The 22,634-nt window shown below is 41.4% G+C and overlaps 1 protein-coding gene across 1 annotated transcript in view; it reads right to left on the bottom strand.

The window, feature by feature from the left end:
- SNX24 (sorting nexin 24) overlaps positions 1-22,634 on the bottom strand; it is a 163,271-nt gene that overhangs the window by 51,422 nt on the left and 89,215 nt on the right. Inside the window, exon 3 of the mRNA XM_079916027.1 lies at positions 11,075-11,179. Within this exon, the coding sequence (XP_079772153.1) occupies positions 11,075-11,179 (105 nt within the window). The remainder of the gene's footprint in view (positions 1-11,074; positions 11,180-22,634) is intronic.

Raw genomic sequence — 22,634 nt, 5'->3', positions numbered from 1 at the left:
GTCTCCCACCCTCTGAGACCAGAGGCGGGAGGCATACCTGGGCCCCTTCTGTTCCTTTGAGCCTAAGCCCCACCCCCACACCCCCCAGGGCCTTTTCCAGCCCTGTGGGTCCTAAGCATAGGCTCTGCACGCCCACCCAAACCCTGCCCCTGCTTAGGCCCCGTGTGGCTTGTGGGAACTTGGTCACGAGCTGGGAGTTGGGTCAAAGCTCCTCAGGTGGGAGTTCTGAGTCCGAACCACTGGACTAACAGAGAACCTCAGACCCCAGGGAATATCTGTCAGAGTGAGGGCTCCTGGAGGTCCTCATCTCGGCACCAAGACCCAGCTCTACCCAACAGCCTACAAACTCCAGTGTTGGAAGCCTCAGGCCAGACAACCAGTAAGACAGGAACACAATCCCACTCATCAAAAAAAAAAAAGATACGGCGAAAAAATACATCACAGATAAAGGAGCAAGGTAAAAACCTACAAGACCAAATAAATGAAGAGGAAATAGGCAATCTACTTGAAAAAGAATTCAGAGTAATGATAGTAAAGATGATCCAGAATCTCAGAAATAGAATGGAGGCACGGATTGAGAAAGTACAAGAAATGTTTAACAAAGATATAGAAGAACTAAAAAACAAACAGTGATGAACAACACAATAACTGAAATGAAAAATACACTAGAAGGAATCAATAACAGGATAACTGAGGCAGAAGAACGAATAAGTGAGCTGGAAAACAAAATGGTGGAAATACTTGCCAAGGAGCAGAATAAAGAAAAAAGAATGAAAAGAATTGAAGACAATCTCAGAGATATCTGGGATAACACTAAATGTAGCAACATTCGAATTATAGGGGTCCCAGAAGAAGAAGAGAAAAAGAAAGGGTCTGAAAAAATATTTAAATAGATTAGAGTTAAAAACTTCCCTAACATGGGAAAGGAAATAGTCACCCAAGTCCAGGAAGCACCGAGTCCATATAAGATAAACCCTAGGAAAAACACACCAGACACATATTAATCAAACTAATAAAAATTAAATTCAAAGAAAAAACTATTAAAAGCAGCAAGGGAAAAATCAAAAATAACATACAAAGGAATCCCCATAAGGTTATCAGACGATTTTTCAGCAGAAACTCTGCAGGCCAGAAGGGAGTGGCAGGATATACTTAAAGTGATGAAAGGGAAAAACCTACAACCAAGATTACTCTACCCAGCAAGGATCTCATTCAGATTCGACAGAGAAATCAAAGGCTTTTCAGACAAGCAAAAGGTAAGAGAATTCAGCACCACTGAACCAGTTTTACAACAAATGCTAAAGAAACTTCTCTAGGCAGGAAACACAAGAGAAAAAAAAGACGCACAAAAACAAACCCAAAACAATTAAGAAAATGGTAATAGGAACATATATATCAATAAGAACCTTGAATGTAAATGGATTAAATGCCCCAACCAAAAGACACAGACTGGCTGAATGGATATAAACACAAGACTCATATATATGCTGTCTACAAGAGACCCATTTCAGACCTAGGGACACATACAGACTGAAAGTGAGGGGATGGAAAAAGATATTCCATGCAAATGGAAATCAAAAGAAAGCTGGAGTAGCAATACTTGTATCAGATAAAATAGACTTTAAAATAAAGACTGTTATAAATGTTTATGCACCCAACAGAGGAGCACCTCAATACATGAGGCAAATGCTAACAACCATGAAAGGGGAAATCGACAGTAACACAATAATGGCAGGGGACTTTAACACCCCACTTACACCAATGGACAGATCATCCAAACAGAAAATAAATAAGGAAACACAAACTTTAAATGACACAATGGACCAGAGGGATTTAATTGATATTTATAGAACATTCCACTCAAAAGTGGCAGAATACACTTTCTTCTCAAGTGCACATGGAACATTCTCCAGGACAGATCACATCTTGGGTCACAAATCAAGCCTCGGAAAATTTAAGAAAATTGAAATTGTATCAATCATCTTTTCTGACCACAACACTGTGAGACTGGAAATCAATTACAGGAAAAAAACTGTAAAAAACACAAATACATGGAGGCTAAACAGTGCACTAAAAAATAACCAAGAGATCACTGAAAAAAACAAAGAAGAAATAAAAAAATACATAGAAACAAATGACAATGAAAACATGATGACCCAAAACCTATGGGACACAGCAAAAGCAGTTCTAAGAGGGAAGTTTACAGCAATTCAATCTCACCTCAAGAAACAAGAAAAACCTCAAATAAACAATCTAACCCTACACCTAAAGCAACTAGAGAAAGAAGAACAAAGAAAACCCAAAGTCAGTAGAAGGAAGGAAATCATAAAGATCCAAGCAGAAATAAATGAAATAGAAATGAAAAAACAATGGCTAAGATCAATAAAACTGAAAGCTGGGCTTCCCTGGTGGCGCAGTGTTGAGAGTCCACCTGCCGATTCAGGGGACATGAGTTTGTGCCCTGGTCTGGGAGGATCCCACATGCCGCGGAGCGGCTGGGCCCGTGAGCCATGTCCACTGAGCCTGCGCGTCCGGAGCCTGTGCTCCGCAACGGGAGAGGCCACAACAGTGAGAGGCCCGTGTACCGTGAAAAAACAAAACAAAACAAAAAAACCTGAAAGCTGGTTCTTTGAGAACATAAACAAAATTGATAAACCCTTAGAAAAAAGGGAGAGGACACAAATAAATAAAATTAGAAATGAAAAAGGAGAAATCACAACTGACACCACAGAAATACAAAGAATTATAAGAAACTATTAAAAACAACTATATGCCAATAAAATGGACAACCATGAAGAAAGGGACAAATTCTTGGAAAGGTACAATTTTCTAAGACTGAACCAAGAAGAATTAGAAAATATAAACAGACCTATCCCAATAATGAAACTGAAACCATAATTAAATATCTTCCAACAAACAAAAGTCCAGGACCAGATGGCTTCACAGGTGAATTCTATCAAATATTTAGAGAAAAGCTAACACCTATCCTTCTCAAGCTCTTCCAAAGAATAGCAGAGGGAGGAAGACTCCCAAATTCATTCCACGAAGGCACCATCACCCTGAAACCAAAACCAGAAAAAGGTATCACAAAAAAAGAAAATTATAGACCAATATCTCGGAAGAACATAGATGCAAAAACCCTCAACAAAATACTAGCAAACAGATTCCAGAAACACATTAAAGGATCATACACCATGATCAAGTGGGATTAATCCCAGGGATGTAAGGATTCTCCAATATACGCAAATCAATCAATGTGACACACAATATTAACAAATTAAGGAATAAAAACCATATGATCATCTCAATAGATACAGAAAAAGCTTTAGACAAAATTCAACACCCATTTATGATAAACTCTCTCCAGAAAATGGGCATAGAGGGAACCTACCTCAACATAATAAAGGCCATATATGACAAACCCACAGCAAACATCATACTCAATGGTGAAAAACTGAAAGCATTTCCATTAAGATCAGGAACAAGACAAGACACTCTCATTACTCTTTTTCAACATAGTTTTGGAAGTCCTAGCCATGGCAATCAGAGATGAAAAAGAAATAAAAGGAATACAAATTGGAAAAGAAGAAGTAAAACTGTCACTGTTTGCAGATGACATGATACTATACACGGAAAATCCTCAAGATGCTACCATGAAATTACTAGAACTAATCAATGAATTTGGTAAGGTTTGCAGGATACAAAATTAATGCATAGAAATCTGTGGCATTCCTATACACTAACAACGAAAAATCAGAAAGAGAAATTAAGGAACCAATCCCATTTACCATCACAACAAAAAGAATAAAATAGTAGGAATAAACCTACCTAAGGAGGCGAAAGACTTGTACTCAGAAAACTATAAAACACTGATGAAAGAAACCAAAGATGATATAAACAGATGGAGAAATATACCATGTTCTTGGATTGGAAGAATCAATATTGTGAAACTGATTATACTACCCAAAGCAATCTACAGATTTAATGCAATCCTTATCAAACTACCAATGGCATTCTTCACAGAATTAGAACAAAAAATTTTACAATTCGTATGGAAACACAAAAGACCCCGAAGAGCCAAAGCAATTCTTGAGAAAGAAAAATGGAGCTGGAAGAATCAGGCTCCCTGACTTCGAACTATACTACAAAGCTACAGTAATCAAGACAGTATGGTACTGGCAGGAAAACAGAAATATAGATCAATGATACAGGATAGAAAGCCCAGACATAAACCCATGCACATATGGTCACCTAATTTATGACAAAGGAGGCAAGAACATATGATGGAGAAAACACAGCCTCTTCAATAAGTGGTGCTGGGAAAACTGGACAGCTACATGTGAAAGAATGAAATTAGTACACTACCTAACAGCATACGTAAAAATAAACTCCAAGTGGATTAAAGACCTAAATGTAAGACCAGACACTATAAAATGCTAAGAGGAAAAGATAGGAAAATACTCTTTGACAGAAACCACAACAAGATCTTTTTTGACCCACCTCTTAAGAGTAATGAAAATAAAAACAAAAATAAACAAATGGGACCTAATGAAACTTAAAAGCTTTTGCACAGCAAAGGAAACCATAAGCAAGATGAAAAGACAACCCTCAGCATGGGCAAAAATATTTGCAAATGAAAAACGGACAAAGGATTAATCTCCAAAATAATATAAACAGCTCATGGAGCTCAATATAAAAAAAACAAACAACCCAATTAAAAAATGGGCGGAAGACCTAAATGGACATTTCACCAAAGAAGACATACAGATGGCCAAGAGGCACATGAAAAGATGCTCAACATCACTGATTATTAGAGAAATGCAAGTCAAAACTACAATGAGGTATTATTACCTCACACTGGTCAGAATGGCCATCATCAAAAAATCTAGAAACAATAAATGGTGGAAAGGGTGTGGTGAAAAGGGAACCCTCCTGCACTGTTGGTGGGAATGTAAATTGATACAACCACTGTGGAGAACAGTATGGAGGTTCCTTAAAAACTAAAAATAGAACTACCATATGACCCAGCAATCCCACTACTGGGCATATACCTTGAGAAAACCACAATTCAAAAAGACACATGCACCACAATGTTAATTGCAGCACTATTTACAATAGCCAGGACATGGAAGCAACCTAAATGTCCATCGACAGATAAATGGATAAGGAAGATGTGGCACGTATATACAATGGAATATTACTCAGCCATAAAAATAAATGAAATTGAGTTATTTGTAATGAGGTGGATGGACCTAAAGACTGTCATACAGAGTGAAGTGAGTCAGATAGAGAAAAACAAATACCGTATGCTAATGCATATATATGGAATCTTAAAAAAAAAATGGTACTGATGAACCTAATGGCAGGGCAGGAATAAAGACATAGATATAGAGAATGGACTTGAGGACACAGGGAGGGGGAAGGGTAAGCTGGGATGAAGTGAGAGAGTGGCATGGACATATATTCACTACCAAATGTAAAATAGATAGCTAGTGGGAAGCAACAGCATAGCACAGGGAGATCAGCTCGGTGCTTTATGACCAGCTAGAAGGGTGGGATAGGGAGGGTGGGAGGGAGGCTCAAGAGGGAGGGAATGTGGGGATGTATGTATGCATATGGCTGATTCACTTTGTTGTACAACAGAAACTAACACAGTATTGCAAAGCAATTATACTCCAATAAAGATCTATTAAAAACAAAACCAAAACATGGATGTTTGAACTAAGCCCAACTATATCAGTTATCATAAAAACATGTGGCAATTTTTAATATACCTTTCTTCTTATAGATTAAGCAGCCAAGTTATGATGTAAGAGATTTGCTTTAAAAACTTCATCTGATTTTATACAGTTCATTGTACTCAAGAATTCAAGAATACACATATTGCAAGCACACATGTTCAATTTTAACAGATGCTTCATGCACTACTGGAGAAGTTAAAAATACAATACTGTTTAATCCAGTGCAGACTTCTGACCAAACGGAACATTATACTGCATAGTATAATTTAAATAACGAATGAGGGGCAGGCTAGTCAGGTCAATAGGGTCTTCTGAAGACAGCACTCTGCATCTACTGTCTAACAAAACAGCTTAACTCCAGCTGTGGCAATGTTTTCTTTGAATGAACCTTTTTTTAGGGATTAATATTAGCTTCGATTATCTTTAGTCATGAGTTGCTATGAGCTATTTCTGTTCAGCTCCCAAAACTCACTGTACCTTTAATTATTTTTCACTCCTTATGAAAAGGATGAAAACATAACTGTTTTTCCTAAGTTAGTGACATAAGATGTGGGTCCCTTTCTCAGAAAGATAAATTTCACATTATTTCAACAAACAGCACAAGTGATGTACACAAAATTTCCGTGAAGAATCTTTGTCTAAAAATTATAAGAGCTTGCCATTTAAAGCTACTACTGAAGAATGGCAAGGGACCTGACCATTAAACCAGCCTCAAATAAATAAATGAAGCCACAGCTAAACCTCAACCTTGCTGACCATTTGTTTTTTCTTTCTGTAAGATTGTGGGCTTCATCTCTGATGTACTGAAATGTTGCCAGGTTATGTCTGGCATCAGAGGGTTTCTTCATTCGTTGTGCTCTGTCCTTGTGGAATCTTGTCTGTGTAAAGTCCCATATCCTCCAGTTTGGGGAAATTTTCAAGTGATTTTTCTTTTGATTATTCTCTTCCCTACTTTTGCATTTTCCCCTCTTCTTTCTCTCTGGGCCTCCAGAATGAAAGAGGACATTAGACTTGAATTGGTCTTCTGTGTCTCTTGTCTTCTGTTGCAACTTTTGTCTCTGTACTCTACGGAACAGTTTCCCAACTAGAGAGAGCAACTCCCAAATGTTTTCAATTGGAGAAAACAACTAATTCTAAGAATTCTCATGTGCTCTCCGATTGTTCCTTTTTCATAGTATCCTAGTGTCATCTTTTGGATGTAATACCTTTGAGAAGTTCTCTAGATATATTACATCAATTTGTAAGATATATGTTGTGTTCTGAATTATCTCCTTCCTGAAGAGTCAGTGCTTTCATTCATCTTGGTCTTTTTCTTCAATGCCTGCTGATCCCTGGTTATCAGATCTCACTGCAGAAAGCAGCTTCGGTGGGCTTCCTCTGCTAGTAGGCCAGTAGGCGTGCTCGTCACAGGCTTCCTTCTGAGTGTGGGAAAGACGTGGTGGGCTTTTCCTTGAGGTAGGGGGATGGGGAGGGGGTTGTCAACTTGGGGGCCCTAATATCCACATCAGAAGCTTTAGCTTTCCTCAGCCATTCTGTTTAGTGTTTTGTTGTATTGTTTTATTTTCAAGAAAATAGTCTTACAAATTTTTGGTGTGGTCATAAACATCAGTATGTATTCTGTACAGAATAAGTGGTCTGAGCACCCGTCCCATGTGTACACCTTGAATGACCCACGTGTGTTCAGTTTCACTGCTCACCTCGGCCTCGGCCTCACCTGCCAGCTCTAGGTCCAGAAGCTCCGTCTCCAGCACAGCTGTGGGCGGGCCATCTCCCGCACCCACCGCAGCTCTCATGGCTGAGCTTGGGCCCTGCTTTTTGCTTTGTTGCATCTATTCACATGCTCCCAGAACATTCCATCTTCCAGGAAACTGTTAAAATGTTTTCTTCCTTTGATGAGGCCCTCTTTTCCTTGCCCATCCACCACCTAACTGTTGGGGTTTATTCCTTTTTAAGTGTGTTTTTTTTAAAAATGACTTCTTTTTTTAAATAAATTTATTTATTTAATTTATTTATTTTTGGCTGTGTCGGGTCTTTGTTGCTGTGCACGAGCTTTCTCTAGTTGTGGTGAGCGGGGGCTACTCTTCATTGCGGCACGTGGGCTCCTCATTACGGTGGCTTCGCTTGTTGTGGAGCATGGGCTCTAGGCACGTGGGCTCAGTAGTTGTGGCTCCTGGGCTCTAGAGTGCAGGCTTCAGTAGTTGTGACTCACGGGCTTAGTTGCTCCGCAGCACGTGGGATCCTCCCGGACCAGGGCTCGAACCCGTGTCCCCTGCATTGGCAGGTGGATTCTTAATCACTGCACCACCAGGGAAGTCCCTCCTTTTTAAGTTTTTATACTTTTGTTTCAGTGGGGTCTCAGGAAAGGTGGAAAGTCACTTCAAACCAGGAGATAAAACTATTATATAAACCATGTCTGATGGTCAAATCAGTTTGGGAAAACCAAATTAATTTATTCTTAAGATTTTTGTTTCTATGCAGATGACTTAACACAGAAAACAGATGTATACTCACAATTTTCAAAGGATTCTAAATATTCAAATCAAAGATTTAAAAAAAATCTATTGATCAAGGAAGTTGGGGATAGCCAATTAAATTGTGATGGTTTATGATTATATTTTCCTTTACTTTTATTATTATATCCTTAAGAAAAACTCTACCTCAAGGCTGAAAGTTTTCTCCTGATTTAAAAAATCTACAATGCATAACAAAAAGAGCCTATACTGGGAGTTAAGAAACTAAAATTCCAGTCCCATCTCTTTAACTAATGTACTTAGGAAGTGAGGCAAATTTCTTAATTCCACCGGACTTGTTTCTCCAACTCTAAAATAAAAGAGCTGTGTGGGCTAACTTAGGAAATGTGTGTTGAATCCATCCATGGTCTAGCGTGTACTAGTTGCTTCTTGAACAAAAGGAAGAGTTTTCTCTGGCCCTTCCAAGAGCTAATCTGCCTGTTTTATGGGTGGTAAACTGAGAGCAGAGGGATGATCATGAACTTAATTGAAGGGCAGGAGACAAGCTGGACTAGATAAGGTCTAAGTTCCCTGTGAGCTTAAGATGCTATGACTTGAGGGTATTAATACTTTCTTAGGTTTACGGGCCTGAACAGGGCCATCCTATGTACCTCAAGCTGAGATGCATTCGCTGCACGATAGTGCCTGCTGAGAAGTGCTAGTGGCACTTAAACTCAGGGGTTCAGACTGGTGCTGAGGGTGAGTGGGATTCTAACTGGAGTTACAAAGGTGAGTAGAAGGAACAGTGATAACTGTCTTACTTCCAAAGAGACTTAAACACCAAACGCTATCAAGAAATGACACCTAAGCCAGGGTTTTCATTTCACTGGTGGTCGATCAAGCATCCACACTCATCTTTGTAACTTCCATTTGGCTCCCAGGGCATGCAAATAGAATCAGGGGGAAGAGGGGGAAGAGGGAGAAGAGGGAGAAGAGAAAAAGTGCCCCTGAACTCCTTCAGGACTTAACTGACAACAAACTGAATATTAAACGCACAAGAGCAAACAAGCCCTCTCAGTCCTTCAACCACATCGTTCAAGCTCTGTTTCTGAGAATAGAAAATTCTAAGCTCAATTTGAGTGTCACTGTAAACTCCTCTCTATGCCAGATGATTTTAACCACATATTTATATCCAAAGTACAAACAACTTAAAATGTTTACACTGAGTAGTAATGGGAGTCATGTGTCAAATACAATGGTAGGAAAAAGAGCAAAGCTTTCTTCAGAACTAAAGCTTGAAGATATACAATATCTGTGGAAAATCTGGCTTACAAATTAGAACGCATTGTTTACCTATTCCATTTAATTATAGAGAACGTGCATTTTTACCCTTTGCATACAACATCTAATGTCTCGTTTTTTGGTTTGGTTTTGCTGTGCAGTGCAGCCCGAGGCTCTGGAAGTCTCATAGCTCCATATACAGAGTCTCAAGGCACATGGCCACACAGTTTCCTGTCTTTTGTGGCCTCCACTTCCTTTAATCTCTCACTGCCAGGGAGAGGCAGTGAAGGATCCATCCACCACGTCCCAAAGCAGAAGAACAAAGGCAGTGAAGAGAGCCCTCCTCTGTGGTTCAGAGAGCCTCCACGTGTCAGCTTTCCTATTTGAATACTGTAAAGACCAAGAAAACTGCAGGAGACCAGGGATGGACTCTTGGCATCTTTCTACTGGGACAGAGTCCTGTGAACTGATCGCTAAGTACAAGCCTGTGGTGACACCTTCTCCTCAGCTTCTAGTTACTAGTCATTCAGGCAAGACCAACCAGAAAAGCTCTGTAGAGGACACAGCGTATGGCTTCACACAGTCCACAGTTGCCCGCCCAAATAAAATCCACCAAGGGTTAATCCTTAAGGGGGTGATGAAGATGGCAATGGATGAACACAGTCATGGCTGCCGACTTCTCTGATGCAACATGTCTTAGATAGATCATCGCGGTAAACTCAGAACTCCGAGGTGATGTCCAGCTCTTCATTCTTTGAGAGCCAAGATTCCCCACCCCTTCCCTCCTGGCCATGCTCACCTCAGTCAGTCTCATGCGTCAGCCCCTCAAGTGGACTCATGTGTCCTGGTGAACACAAGGCTCCCACAGCCCCCCAACCCTTCTCTCAGCACTTGCCTCACGCAGTACTCTTTGGATTAATGATGACTACACTGAATATTCACCTGAGGCCACTAGCCCTTTTTGTTTAAAACTCAGAGAAGCTGACACCACCTCACGCTTTCCTTTTGCTTTTTCTGTCACTTGGCAGACAGACTGCTTTGTCTTATCTTACTTTTAGGTAGTTCTGTTTGCTCCTCTTAGCTACAGAAAAGAGCATCCTCTGCATTCTTTTAAAAAACATACATTTTAATTTTCAAAGAAGCTGGCGCTTCAACAGAAGTAATTTTTATATACTCATTCTCAATTTGATTCCACAGGTGTACTAGCCAGGCCCACTGAAAATGCAGTTTCTCTCATTATCTCCCCAACACCCAACACCTAAAGGCTGGGAATGCTATGAAGAAGCTGCAGATCTTGGAGGGGAAAACAAAAAACAGAATAATTTGTAGGGCTGAACAAAAACACGAACAGACCCCTCTGCATCGGTTTTTACTTTTATACTAATTTTTCACTTTCCGAATCCATATAAGCAATTTTAAATAGAACTTAACTAAAGCTAAAAGAACCAACCAACAACATATTTATAATTTTAAACTTTCTTATCACTCAGAATGTTTGGTTGCTTGATATATTCTGTATCTTACCCATAAGTTCTGAGAAAAAAAATATTGAGATATATGACTCTTTAAGCTACATTAATTGAGGATCTAAACACATCTTACCTGTAAATACGTTTCCAAACCTTGTCGTCGTTGTTCCAAGACTTTTGGGACCCAGTTCCGAACATGTTTGGAAGGGATTTCTGGAGTTTTAATACATTTCTTAAGCTATAAAGACAGAAAAAAACATAGAAAATGTGTTTTAATTATAACGACATTATTTGAGGGAAAAGCCAATAAAAGGAAGTGAACCACTGCTATCTCCAATAAAAATATAGAGGAAAATATATATACACTGAAATTTCATCAAAAATTCTTTCTTTAGCTGCCCTAAATGTTCAGGTTTCAGGACAAGAGTTCTGTGTTTTGGTAGTTGTTATTGTTATACATCATCTGGCATTTCAGATGGGAATTATTTTTCCTGAAGAATTAAGAGTTCAGTAAATGAACTATAAAGGAAGTATAGAAGTTTATAATTTCCAAAAACAATTAATACAACAAAATTTTAGTTGGAAGAAGTACTTTTCTATTTTTTTATAAATTTATTTATTTATTTATTTTTGGCTACTTTGGGTCTTTTGTTGCTGGGCTTGGGCTTTCTCTTGTTGCAGCGAGTGGGGGCTACTCTCTGTTGTGGTGCCTGGGCTTCCCATTGCAGTGGCTTCCCTTGTTGCAGAGCACAGGCTCTAGGTGTGCAGGCTTCAGTAGTTGTGGCACGCAGGCTGTAGAGCACAGGCTCAGTAGTTTTGTCACATGGGCTTAGTTGGGCATGTGGGATCTTCCCGGACCAGGGCTCAAACCCACGTCCCCTGCACTGGCAGGTGGATCCTCAACCACTGCGCCACCAGGGAAGCCCGAAGAAGTACTTTTCTGATGAAAAGTCTTTCTACATATTTTTCACATAAAAAAGGAAAACAGAATGCAATTGTTTATAACCATCATCCCTGGAAATGCCATATGAACTAGACCACATCGTATAGAGAGTTTCTTAAAAGTTCTATTAAAAAAAAGTTCTAAAAAGAAAAGACTGATCCTTCCAAAATTCCTAAGCATTAGGTCTAAATTTTGTTCATGAAAACTGAGTGACGGTTCTCAGCTAAGCCTTCCTGGGCAGCAGTCTTAAGGGACTATATAGATAAAGGAAAATTCTATCGGACGTTGAGTTAGCGCTGCCTGTCACAGGTGCATCCTATCACATCCGCATCCTAAATCTGTGAATATTACCTTACAGGGCCAAGTACTTTATATATCTGATTAAATTAAGTGTCTTACAAGGAGAGATTACCATAGATATCCAGGTGGGCTCAATGTAATGGTAAGGATCCTGATTTATCGGGAGGGAGGCACGAGGACCAGGGTCAGCGAGAGACTGGAAGATGCTACATGACTGGCTTAGGTGATGGAGGAAGGGTCATTAGCCCCGCTGACCTATGGAAGCCAGAAAAGGGAAAGGAATGGATTGTCTCCTCTAGCCCATTGATACCTTAACTTTAGCCCAGTGAAACTCAATTTGGATTTCTGACCTTGAGAGGTATAAGATAATAAACTTCTGTTGTTTTAAGCCACTAAGTTTATGCTAACTTGTTACAGTGGCAACACAGACGAAGCTAACACACTGCCTCTAAGATGGAAAGACTTTTAATGCTTTGAGTAAAAAGTTGGAAAACTCAACTGAGACTGCTCCTTTGCTACACATGCAAAGAAATGGCATAATGACCTCTAAGAAAATGCACACAGCTAAACCCCAGCACCTAAAACTGTAATAAAAAAAGTTCTCATACATAAGCATATCTTCATTAACCACGTAAGCTGAAATTTGTTGTACACTATGCAAAAGGGGTCTTTGTGCATTTCAAAGATGAGCACTTGTCTCAAGACATTAGGCTAAGCCCATGCTTGCCTTCTCCCTCCATACCTGAAGCGCCACGAACAGAACACTGTGAAAGTATTAGCTGCAAGCCCAAATCTATCCTCCTTGTCTTCCTCACCAAACGCCTAAATTATTGGAAACAATACTGCATTCAGCTAAATTCAGCTTAAAAAGCTAAATTTCCCACACCCCCTTGCAGAGAGCGGAGGTCAAAGGTAATCAGAAATCACTGAGAAAAGCGTTCCATAAAATCTCTTTTAAAGTGGAACAGACTCAGCTAGCTGGCACCTTCTATACTACTCCCCTTTCACCCCTTCCTGCCTAGAATGCGACTATGATGGCTGGAGCGGCTGTGACCATTTGCCACCATGAGGAAACTCTTAGGATGGAAGACAGGTGTCCAGATGAGCAAGCAGAAAAAAGGACTTGGTGCCTGCACACTGCCTGGAGCTGCCACAACACCCCAGACTGCCCGCCTCCAGACTTGCTTTTTAAGGGGAAAAAAATAGCCCCCTTCCTCTTTTTTTAAGGTTACTGGTATTTGGACTTCCTGTTTCATATACCTGAATTCAGTCCTGGTAGATATTAGAAAAAGAAAAAGGCCAAAGGGAATAGGCCTCAGAACAACACAGAGAACAGGGCAGGGAGGAAGGGGCAATCGCCAAGCAAGAGATTAACAGCTTTCTAAAAAGACGGAAAGCAGAAGCATGATCTAAAGAAAACACTGGAGCGGAGGAAGCCCCAGCCCAGACCTCCTCAGGAAGGGACTACAGAGGGTCTGGACATCAATCTTCTCAGCAGCCTGAGAGGCTCTGTGCTCAGGACTGGCATAAGAGGAGGAGGGAAAGGGAAGAGGGATCAGTCTATGCCCCAGCCTGTGCCAAAGACCACAGAGATGACTAGCAGCCCAGTGTCATCCCTAAGCATGCACACCCTCCCCCAGCAAAAAAGGGTCAGTGTTCCTAAAGAAACTGAAGGAAGTGTTTGGGTTGAAGAAGGGTATTTGCCATTCTAGTCATTCTGGTTTTCATGGGGTCCCCAGCCTAATATCTGCCTCTCTACCCTCATTCCCTATAATGAAGCCCTTAAGTTGACACACCCTACAGAGGTACTAGACTTATGTACCCAAAGCAGAGGGACCAGTGACAAATACCCAGAATAACTGGATGGGCAGTCAAAGATCACTTTCATAGGAAAGCCAGCACTATGAAAGAGAAAGGACAAGAAAAACAAATGGAACAACTAATCCCAAAGGAAACAGAGAAATCAAATAACAGAAGAGATCTTTAATATCCGCAGGGAGATTTGAGAAGATATTGCTTCTATAAAACAAGAACAGGTTTTTAAAAAACCCAAGAACAGGTTGCTATGAAAAAGAAACCATCAGAGAAGAAGAAAGAGATGACAGAAATTAAAAAAACATGACAGAGAAATAAGTTAAAAGAGGTAGAATATAAAATGATGGAAGTCTCTCAAAGTGTAGAATAAACAAAATGAGAGAAAGGGTAGGTGAAGAGATAAAACACATATCGGATTAATCTAGGAGATTTAATATGAAAGTAATAAGCCTTTCATAAAGAATAGAAGACATTTTCAAAGAAAAGCAATTTTTATAGGACCTAATATATGTCTTCAGATTAAGGACCTATTGAGTACCAGCATAATGTATAAAAAAGGATCCACATTTACTGACATTTATCAGTTGAGATTTCAGAATATTGAGGACAGAGAGAAGACAGAGGGAAAAACATTAGTTGGCAAACAAAGGAAGCAGAACTGTATTGGCAACTGACTTGTCACCAGCAACAATGGATGCTAGAAGATCAATGCTCCAAAGATCCAATTTGACATGGATTTTTATAACCAGAATCTCATCAATTAAGTGTGAGAGAAAGTTTACCTCCCGTGCCTTCTTTTACCCAAATTTGAGCATGTAATTCCGGAAAACTGAGAAATTAAACCAACAAAGAGGAAAAATAGGATCAGGACTCATAGCTCTTCCCCATCAGCATGGGGAAGGGAAACCCAAGGGCAGCTGAACACAGCAGGCCTAGAGAACTATCAGTCTAGGTTAAAACAAAAACCTCCAGGAAGAAGGTGGATTCCATGTAGCAGAGAGTATGGAGAAGATGGATAAATTTAGGATTCGTTAAAGTACATTATTCTTTTGTCTGTCAGAAAAAATAAGTTCTAGGGTAAACAAAGCGCCCCTGAGGAAGGTCATGGAACAGAGGACACCAAGCTCCTCCTATGTGTTAGGGACACTCCTGCCTTCATGGGGCTGGCATACCGGGAAATGGACAAAAAAAACAATAAACATGTTAATAAAACAGGGTGAGGGCAGAGAGTAACAGACGGGGGTGTGAGCTGGGGGGCAGCTGGGGAAATGACTGTGTGAGGTGAGAATGTCTCAGGAACCACCTGAATCATGCTGGGAGGGAGCCACGGTTAGGAGCTGGAGAAGGGCCACTGCAGCAGAGGCAGCAATGGAAAGGGAGGGCCGAGCCTGGTGTTCCAAACTCAGCAAGGAGGAGACGGTTCAGAGAGGTGCAGCATCAGACACTGTAGGGCCTTGCAGGCCGCAGAGGGAATTTGCTTATCATTTTACATGGGAAGCAAACTGAATGTCTTAAGCAAGGGAATGATCTGATAAAATTTTTACTTCAAAGAGCTCGTGCTAGATTCTATGAACAAGATGGACTGTAAGGGGGTGGAATCAAAGCAGGGAGACCAGTCAGCAGCTCCTGTAGGAGTCCAGGCAAAAGACGACGGTGACGTGGACTATGGTCGTGGCAGTGGAGGCGGGGAGAAGCAGAAGGCTGCAGAGTAGGTGAAAAGTGGAGGTGATAGAATGACCCCAAGACTTTGACTGTTTCAGGTCTTTGACCTCAGCTGGCAGCGCCCTGTTTATGAAAGGTGGTAGAATGCCAGGTTTAGACTAGGTGGCAGAGAACATTATTTATCTCCCCAAATCCACCGTCCCTCTCTTCTGTAGAACAGAACTCCTAATTTTGAGCTAAGTACATGATTGCCCAGAATAAAGAACACATCTCCCAATCTCCCTGGAAGCTATGTGTGGCTGTATGACTGAATTCTGGACAAAGGCAAGTAAACAGACATGTCTGTGCAACTTTCAGGAAGTGTTCTTAAAGGGAAGGACTGTTCCTTCTTTCCTTTCCTCCTTCCTGCCGGCTGACTTGCCCATGTAACGGCTAGACCTGGAGCAGTCACCTTCCACCATGAGATGGAAGCCTTGTGTTGAGAAGAGGGAAACCACAAGAGGAAAGCCTGGGTCCCTGAGGCCCATGAAACTGCCACACCGGCCTTAGATATTTATGTGAGAGAGAAATAAACGTGTATCTCACTGTTAAGGTCACCATTATTTTAGTTCTAGCGTCACCTGCAGCAAAATCGAATACCACAGTGGGGATACGGCTGATACTGCAAGCTGCCTATCCAATATTCACTCCCTTCTTCTTCTTGTAAAATAAAACAAAACAAGCAAAAAAACACCAGTGTCATTCAGAGGGCCAAAATGCTAAGCAAAAAAATCTTGATTTCCCAGGTTCCTTTATAATATGACAGAGTTGTTAATGAAATGCAGTTTAAGTCCACTGGGTTGGGCTCCTGTTTTCCTGAAAAAGAGAAACTGGCTCTTCTTTCTGCCAGAAATGTGGAAACAATGCCTGGAGGGACAGCAGCTATGTTGTAACCAGAGGGTGAAAGTCACATGTTAAAGTAAAGATGGTGAAGTGGAAAGATAAAAGGAGCCTGGAACATAGATATTACAGAATCGATACATCAACTTGGACTGCCTGCTTTTAGTTTTCTTGTAAATGTGAGAATTAGTTTTATTTTTTATTTTTTGCGGTACGCGGGCCTCTCACTTGTTGTGGCCTCTCCTGTTGTGGAACACAGGCTCCGGACGCACAGGCTCAGAGGCCATGGCTCACGTGCCCAGCCACTCCACGGCATGTGGGATCTTCCCGGACCGGGGCACGAACCCGTGTCCCCTGCATCAGCAGGCGGATTCTCAACCACTGCGCCACCAGGGAAGCCGCAATGTGAGAATTATTAATTTCTCACTTGTTTAAGGGACCTAGTCAAGTTTCTATTATATCCAACCAAAGATAATCCTGACACAGAGGAATCAATTGTTCCGTTTTGGTGATTTCAAGTCAGAGATGCCCAACAGGCAACCAAGTGGAGATAATTTGCAGGCAGTTGTATATGAGCCTGTAAACTGGGAGTGAGAATATCTAAGTGGTATTGAGAGCCACGGAACTAGAGGCCACGACATTGGGAGTTCGGTACAGATGGAGGAAAAGGTCTGTGAGGGGCATAATCCTGAGAAGCTCTCAAGATGCTGCCTCGTGGTGCACATGCCTATAAAATTCCTTCCCTTGGGTCTGGATAGGACCTGTGAATGTGGTGAGATAGTCACTCCTTTGACTGGGTTACATTACACAATGAGACAGGCAATCCCTTGATCAGGTCCCACTTTATGAAACCCAGTCCCAGCGGACTGCTGGCTTTGAAGAAGTGAGCTGTGTGTTATGACAAAGCCACATGGCTAGGACCTGAGGGTGGCCTCGAGGAGGGGAGAACCACCTCTGGCTAACCGTCACCAAGAAAACAGTGGACCTCAGTCCTATGACTGCAAGCAACTGAATTCTACCCAAATGAGGACATGACAACGTGAAGAGGACCCCGAGCCTCAGATGAGATCACAGTCTTGGCAACACCTGACTTCAGCCCGATGAGACTCTGAGCAGAGAAGCCAGCTAACCTGTGCCCTGACTCCTGACCCACGGGGACACTGAAGTAACACATTTGTGTGGTTAAAGCTGCTATAGTTGTGGCAATCTGTTACCCTGCAGGAGAAAACTAATACAAAGTCCACGGCCTGAGACATCCAACTCTGAGGGGCAGGGAAGAGAGGCAGGGCAAACAGTGAGGAGGCGGTGAAATGGTAAGTTGAGTCAGGGAAGTGTTTCTAGAAGGGGCATGATCAGACTGTGCAGAGCGATCCTGCAAAGTCAAAGACACTGGGTAAAGAAGAGCGGGAAGCGGGAAGGCAGAGGCTCCTCTTCCCAGGAATTATACTGAGAGAGGAGAGCAAGGGGGTGAACATGGGAGGGAAGCATGGGGTCAAAGATGAGTTCTATTTCGTTCAATGGGAAATACTATAATATATTAATTTATTGATGAGACTGATTCAGTATTGGGGGAGGGGAGAGAGAGAGAGAGAGGAGTAATTTATGATTATCTGTAAGGGAATAAATACATATCTCATCTCCACACTATTTGAGGTATTTCTCAAACAAGAACAAAGCCAGAAAATGCTAATTACTTGGAGGTAAAAGACTTATTAAGTTTCACTTTAAACAAAAAGAAACTTCTTTAACACTACTGAACCACAACATTTCTTACATTTCAGAATAGAAAATCAACTCCATTATCTGTCCTTCTCTCCTTCTTATAAAAATTCTTGAAGATATAGTACTGAAAAGATTTTTCCTTTTTATTTATGTCAGGAGTACTGAGGAAGCCGATCATCATAGCTGCTGGGCTCGGTGACAGCGTTTGTAGGTGAGTAATGAAGGGCTCTGGATGAGGAGAGACAGACCCAAGACAGTATGTGTCCAGGAGGGCTCAGCTGCTTACAAGATAAATACCCCTCTGCCAGTCCATCCGATGATTAACTGCGTCCGGGCTGCGTCCAGCCAAACGGCCTTTCTGATCCCCACAGATAGTGACCAGATTCCACGATACCACAAACACAATCCCCTCTGCCTGGCATGACCACTCCCCTCCCTTCTCATACTGTTAGAGGAGCTGACACAGAACTTACTCCGTAAAGACCTGCTGCATATACGTTGGTGATAGCAACCATTGTCCACCGAAAGGAACAGAAATACTTTCCCCAAGCACGTGAATAAAAAGATGAAAAAGGGAAAAAAGGTTAAGGAAAGACGTGGGGGACACTTGGGGGAGCATTCAATCTTTTATTCCATGTTGTCACCCTACCTCCTCAGGGTTCCCTTTAGAGACACTTCACGAGGTGCTGTACCCCTGGTTTAGCCCCATACAGCAGTTTTTTGGTTTTTCTGAAATGTGGACTTCGTTAAATTAAATATGAGAATGCAATAGTCTACTCAGGCCAAAAGTAGGCAGTCACAAGAACTCATTCATTTAGGAATGAACCAGCACCATATTTCCCTGAAACTTTTGTGAATACAAGGCTGGGCTGGAACTGACAGCTGGGAAGGCAATGCAGACTGGGCTCAGCAGTCTGCCATGCAGGGAAGGCTTTCCTCTCCACACCGGGGACTGGGGCCTCGGGACGGAAGCTGCTTTCCAGGACCCCCAATGACGGTGCAAGTTACCTGGCTGTAGCAGGGCGCAGCCTGTGGTGCAGGGCAGGGGGTCACAGAGAAAGCTCTTACCCTGTCACAGCCTGGGCCTGAGCCGTGAGGAGAGCAGCCTATAACTTTATTTTTTTTTGAAAATACCCTGCTGAGAGTGACCAGAGAAGAACAGGGTGGGGGTCTGTTCTGGTTTCAGTATGGTGGTGGTGTTTTCCCACCCTGTACTGGCAGAGTTACGAAACAGGGGCAAGTGTAACCTGGGGTTAGACTCACAGTGAACTAAACTCCCACAGTAGAAACTGTTCTTGCTGACCAAAGCATTCCTCCAGCAATTCATAAAAATGCATAATATTCTCCAAATAGCCCATTTGCCAAATACTTATTTAACGCCTAATAAGTGCCCAACACTAACAGACAGTGAGGAAGGTACAAAAAATAAGACATGGTCCCTACTTTATTTATTTATTTCCTTCTAGTTTTATTGAGATATAAGTGACATACAGCACTGCGTAAGTTTAAGGTGTGCAGCGTAACGATTTTACTTACATACATCATGAAACGATTGCCGCAGTAAGTTTAATGAATATCCATTGTCTCGTCTATAGATACAAAATTAAAGAAAAAGAAAAAAATCTTTTTCCTTGTGATGAGAACTCTTAGGATTTACTCTCTTAACTTTCATATATAATGTACGGCAGTGTTGATTATATTTATCATGTTGTACATTATATCCCTAGTACTTATTTATCTTATAACTGTAAGTTTGTGTCTTTTAACTGCCTTTATTCAATTCCACCTCCCTCTACCCCCCCCCGACTCTGGTAACCACAAATTTGATCTCTTTTTCTATGAGTTTGTTTGTTTTTGAAGTGTAATTGACCTACAACACTATGTTAGTTCCTGGCAGTGACTTGATATTTCTATACAATACAAAATGATCACCAGGATAAGTCTAGTTAAGGACATCGTCCCCAGTTTTTTAAAATATATCTTCTAGTTAGACAAAGCTTAGGGATAACTGAGTTTTAATTATCTCAGACGTTTTAAATTTAAGTAGAAACCTCCTAAATGGAAAAGGAGTTCCAAGAACAAAGAGATGAAGGAATAAAAGAAAATCACTTGAAAGAAGAACCTGAAACGTTTTAGTTTTGTTTGAATAGATGAGAACACAGAGGGAAGGACATTCAGCATGGCAAAGACAGAGAGGCAGTGATTTTCATATACTGGGGTGACAGGGAAGACTGGCTTGGCTGCCACTAACTTTTTCTTGGGAGAAGCAGTGAGAAACTAAGGCTGGCCAGTAAAGGGGTTTGTGGTAGACAAAATCATGGTCCTCCCAAAGATGTCAACATCGTCAGCCTTGGAACCTGTGAACGCACTGCCTTACAGGTGTGATTAAATCAAGTATCTTGAAATGGGAAGATTATCCTGGATTATCCAGGTAGGCCCAATGTAATCTCAAGGCGGAGGCAGAGGTGACCAAGTCAGAGAGAAGAGATGTGATGACAGGAGATGTGACGATGGAAATAGAAGTTGGAGTGATGTGGTTGCTGGCTCTGAAGACAAAAGAAGGTGATGAGCCAAGAAAGGTGGCAGCCTCTAGAAGCTGGAAAAGGCAAGGAAACTGATTCTCTCCTAAAGCCCCCCAGAAGGAACATAGTCCTGCCGACACGTTTAGAGTAAGATTACAAATGTGTGTTGTCTTAAGCCACTAAGTCTGTGATGATTTGTTACAACAGTAATAGAAAACTAATGCACAGTTTAAGACTATTGGTCTCAAAAGTCAATGTCCATGATTTGGTAGATAATACAGACACATTTCAAGGTTTTTGACCAATAAAATGAAGATGAAAATAGTGCTCTAGGAAAATTGCCTGCAGCGGAGGATGAATAAGAAGACAAGGATGAGAAACAGTTAAAGAAATACTTACATAAAGTAGCAAGACTCTAGATTGAGATGGTAGGAGTACAAAATGAAAAATTAAATGGTGCTTATTACAGAAGTTTGGAAGAATGAATCAACAGGACTTGCTGACACCCTGGAAGTGAAAGATAAGAGAAAGGTAGGAAAGACTTCCAAGGTCTCACACCTTGTGGCTTCAGTGTGTGATGCAGGGGGAGGTAGGGAGGGTTGTGTCTAAGAGATGCCTTTAAAAATATAACAACACAAATAGGAATTCTCAAACTTCAACAGGCATTAAGATCACCTGGGATGCTGATTTAACAGGCAGATTACTGGGCTCTATCACAAAGATTCTGATTCAGCATGCCTGGTGGTGCCCAGGAATCTGCAATTTAATAAATACTGTTCGGCTTCAGGTCACCCAAAGTTCACACTTCAAAAAGTACCAATCTAGAAAAACTAAAAGAAAGTGAAATCGAATACTTCCAGAGCTCTGAAAGAAAAACTAATCTTACACATAGTCTGAAAGGGTGAAACTGACATATTAGAGACCATAAAAAGGTAAAACTTTTGCAAATTAAAATAAATATCATAGCCAAAATTTAAAAAGTCCATGGTGAAAAACAGCTTCATCAAGCGGCTAGTATTTTATTAATAGGCCATGCAAACTAATGATCAAAACAGAGACCCTAGCAGAAAAATGGGACAGCACATAAAGAGAATTCCAAATAGAGGGGCTACAATCATAAGCTTAAGAAATACCAATGAAAACAGCAAAAAGGCCACATATATCGCCTGCTAAATACATATCATTGGGGGGGGTAGTATGCAAAGCTGGTGAGATACTTTCGTGCTTGCTGGTTGCATTACAAATCTGCTACAACCATTTTGGAAAAAAGTAATTTGGTAATATATAACTGGAGCTGTAAAAATATCTATACTCTTTAACAGAGAATGCTTCTTTTGTAATCTAGCTTAAAGGAAACAGTCTTGAAAATGGAAAAAAAAGTTATATGTAATGAAGGCTATCAATCATTAGAAGTTGACCATGCAATGCACACCATTTCGTTTAGTCTGGAAAACAGTCTTGTGAAGTTAGCACATTCACTGTTCCCATATTAAAACGGGGGAACCGGAGGCACAGAAAGATCACTCAACTTGCTCCACGGACTTAAGAGGTAAAGGCAGGCTCAGGAACATTCTGCTGCCAGAGCTTCCACACTTAACTTCTATACCATAATTATCACCATGAAGGAACCCCACTAGCACAGCGGCATTTGTTCCATTAAAAGATGCAAGTGGGCTTCCCTGGCGGCGCAGTGGTTGAGAGTCCGCCTGCCGATGCAGGGGACGCGGGTTTGTGTCCCGGTCCAGGAGGATCCCACATGCCGCGGAGCGGCTGGGCCCGTGAGCCATGGCCGCTGAGCCTGCGCGTCCGGAGCCTGTGCTCCGCAACGGGAGCGGCCACAACAGTGAGAG

This window comes from Stenella coeruleoalba (assembly GCF_951394435.1).
Source record: "Stenella coeruleoalba genome assembly, chromosome: 3".
Taxonomy (NCBI): Eukaryota; Metazoa; Chordata; class Mammalia; order Artiodactyla; family Delphinidae; genus Stenella; species Stenella coeruleoalba.
The sequence above is the reverse complement of the archived record's forward strand: the minus strand, read 5'-3'. Positions and strand labels throughout refer to the sequence as shown.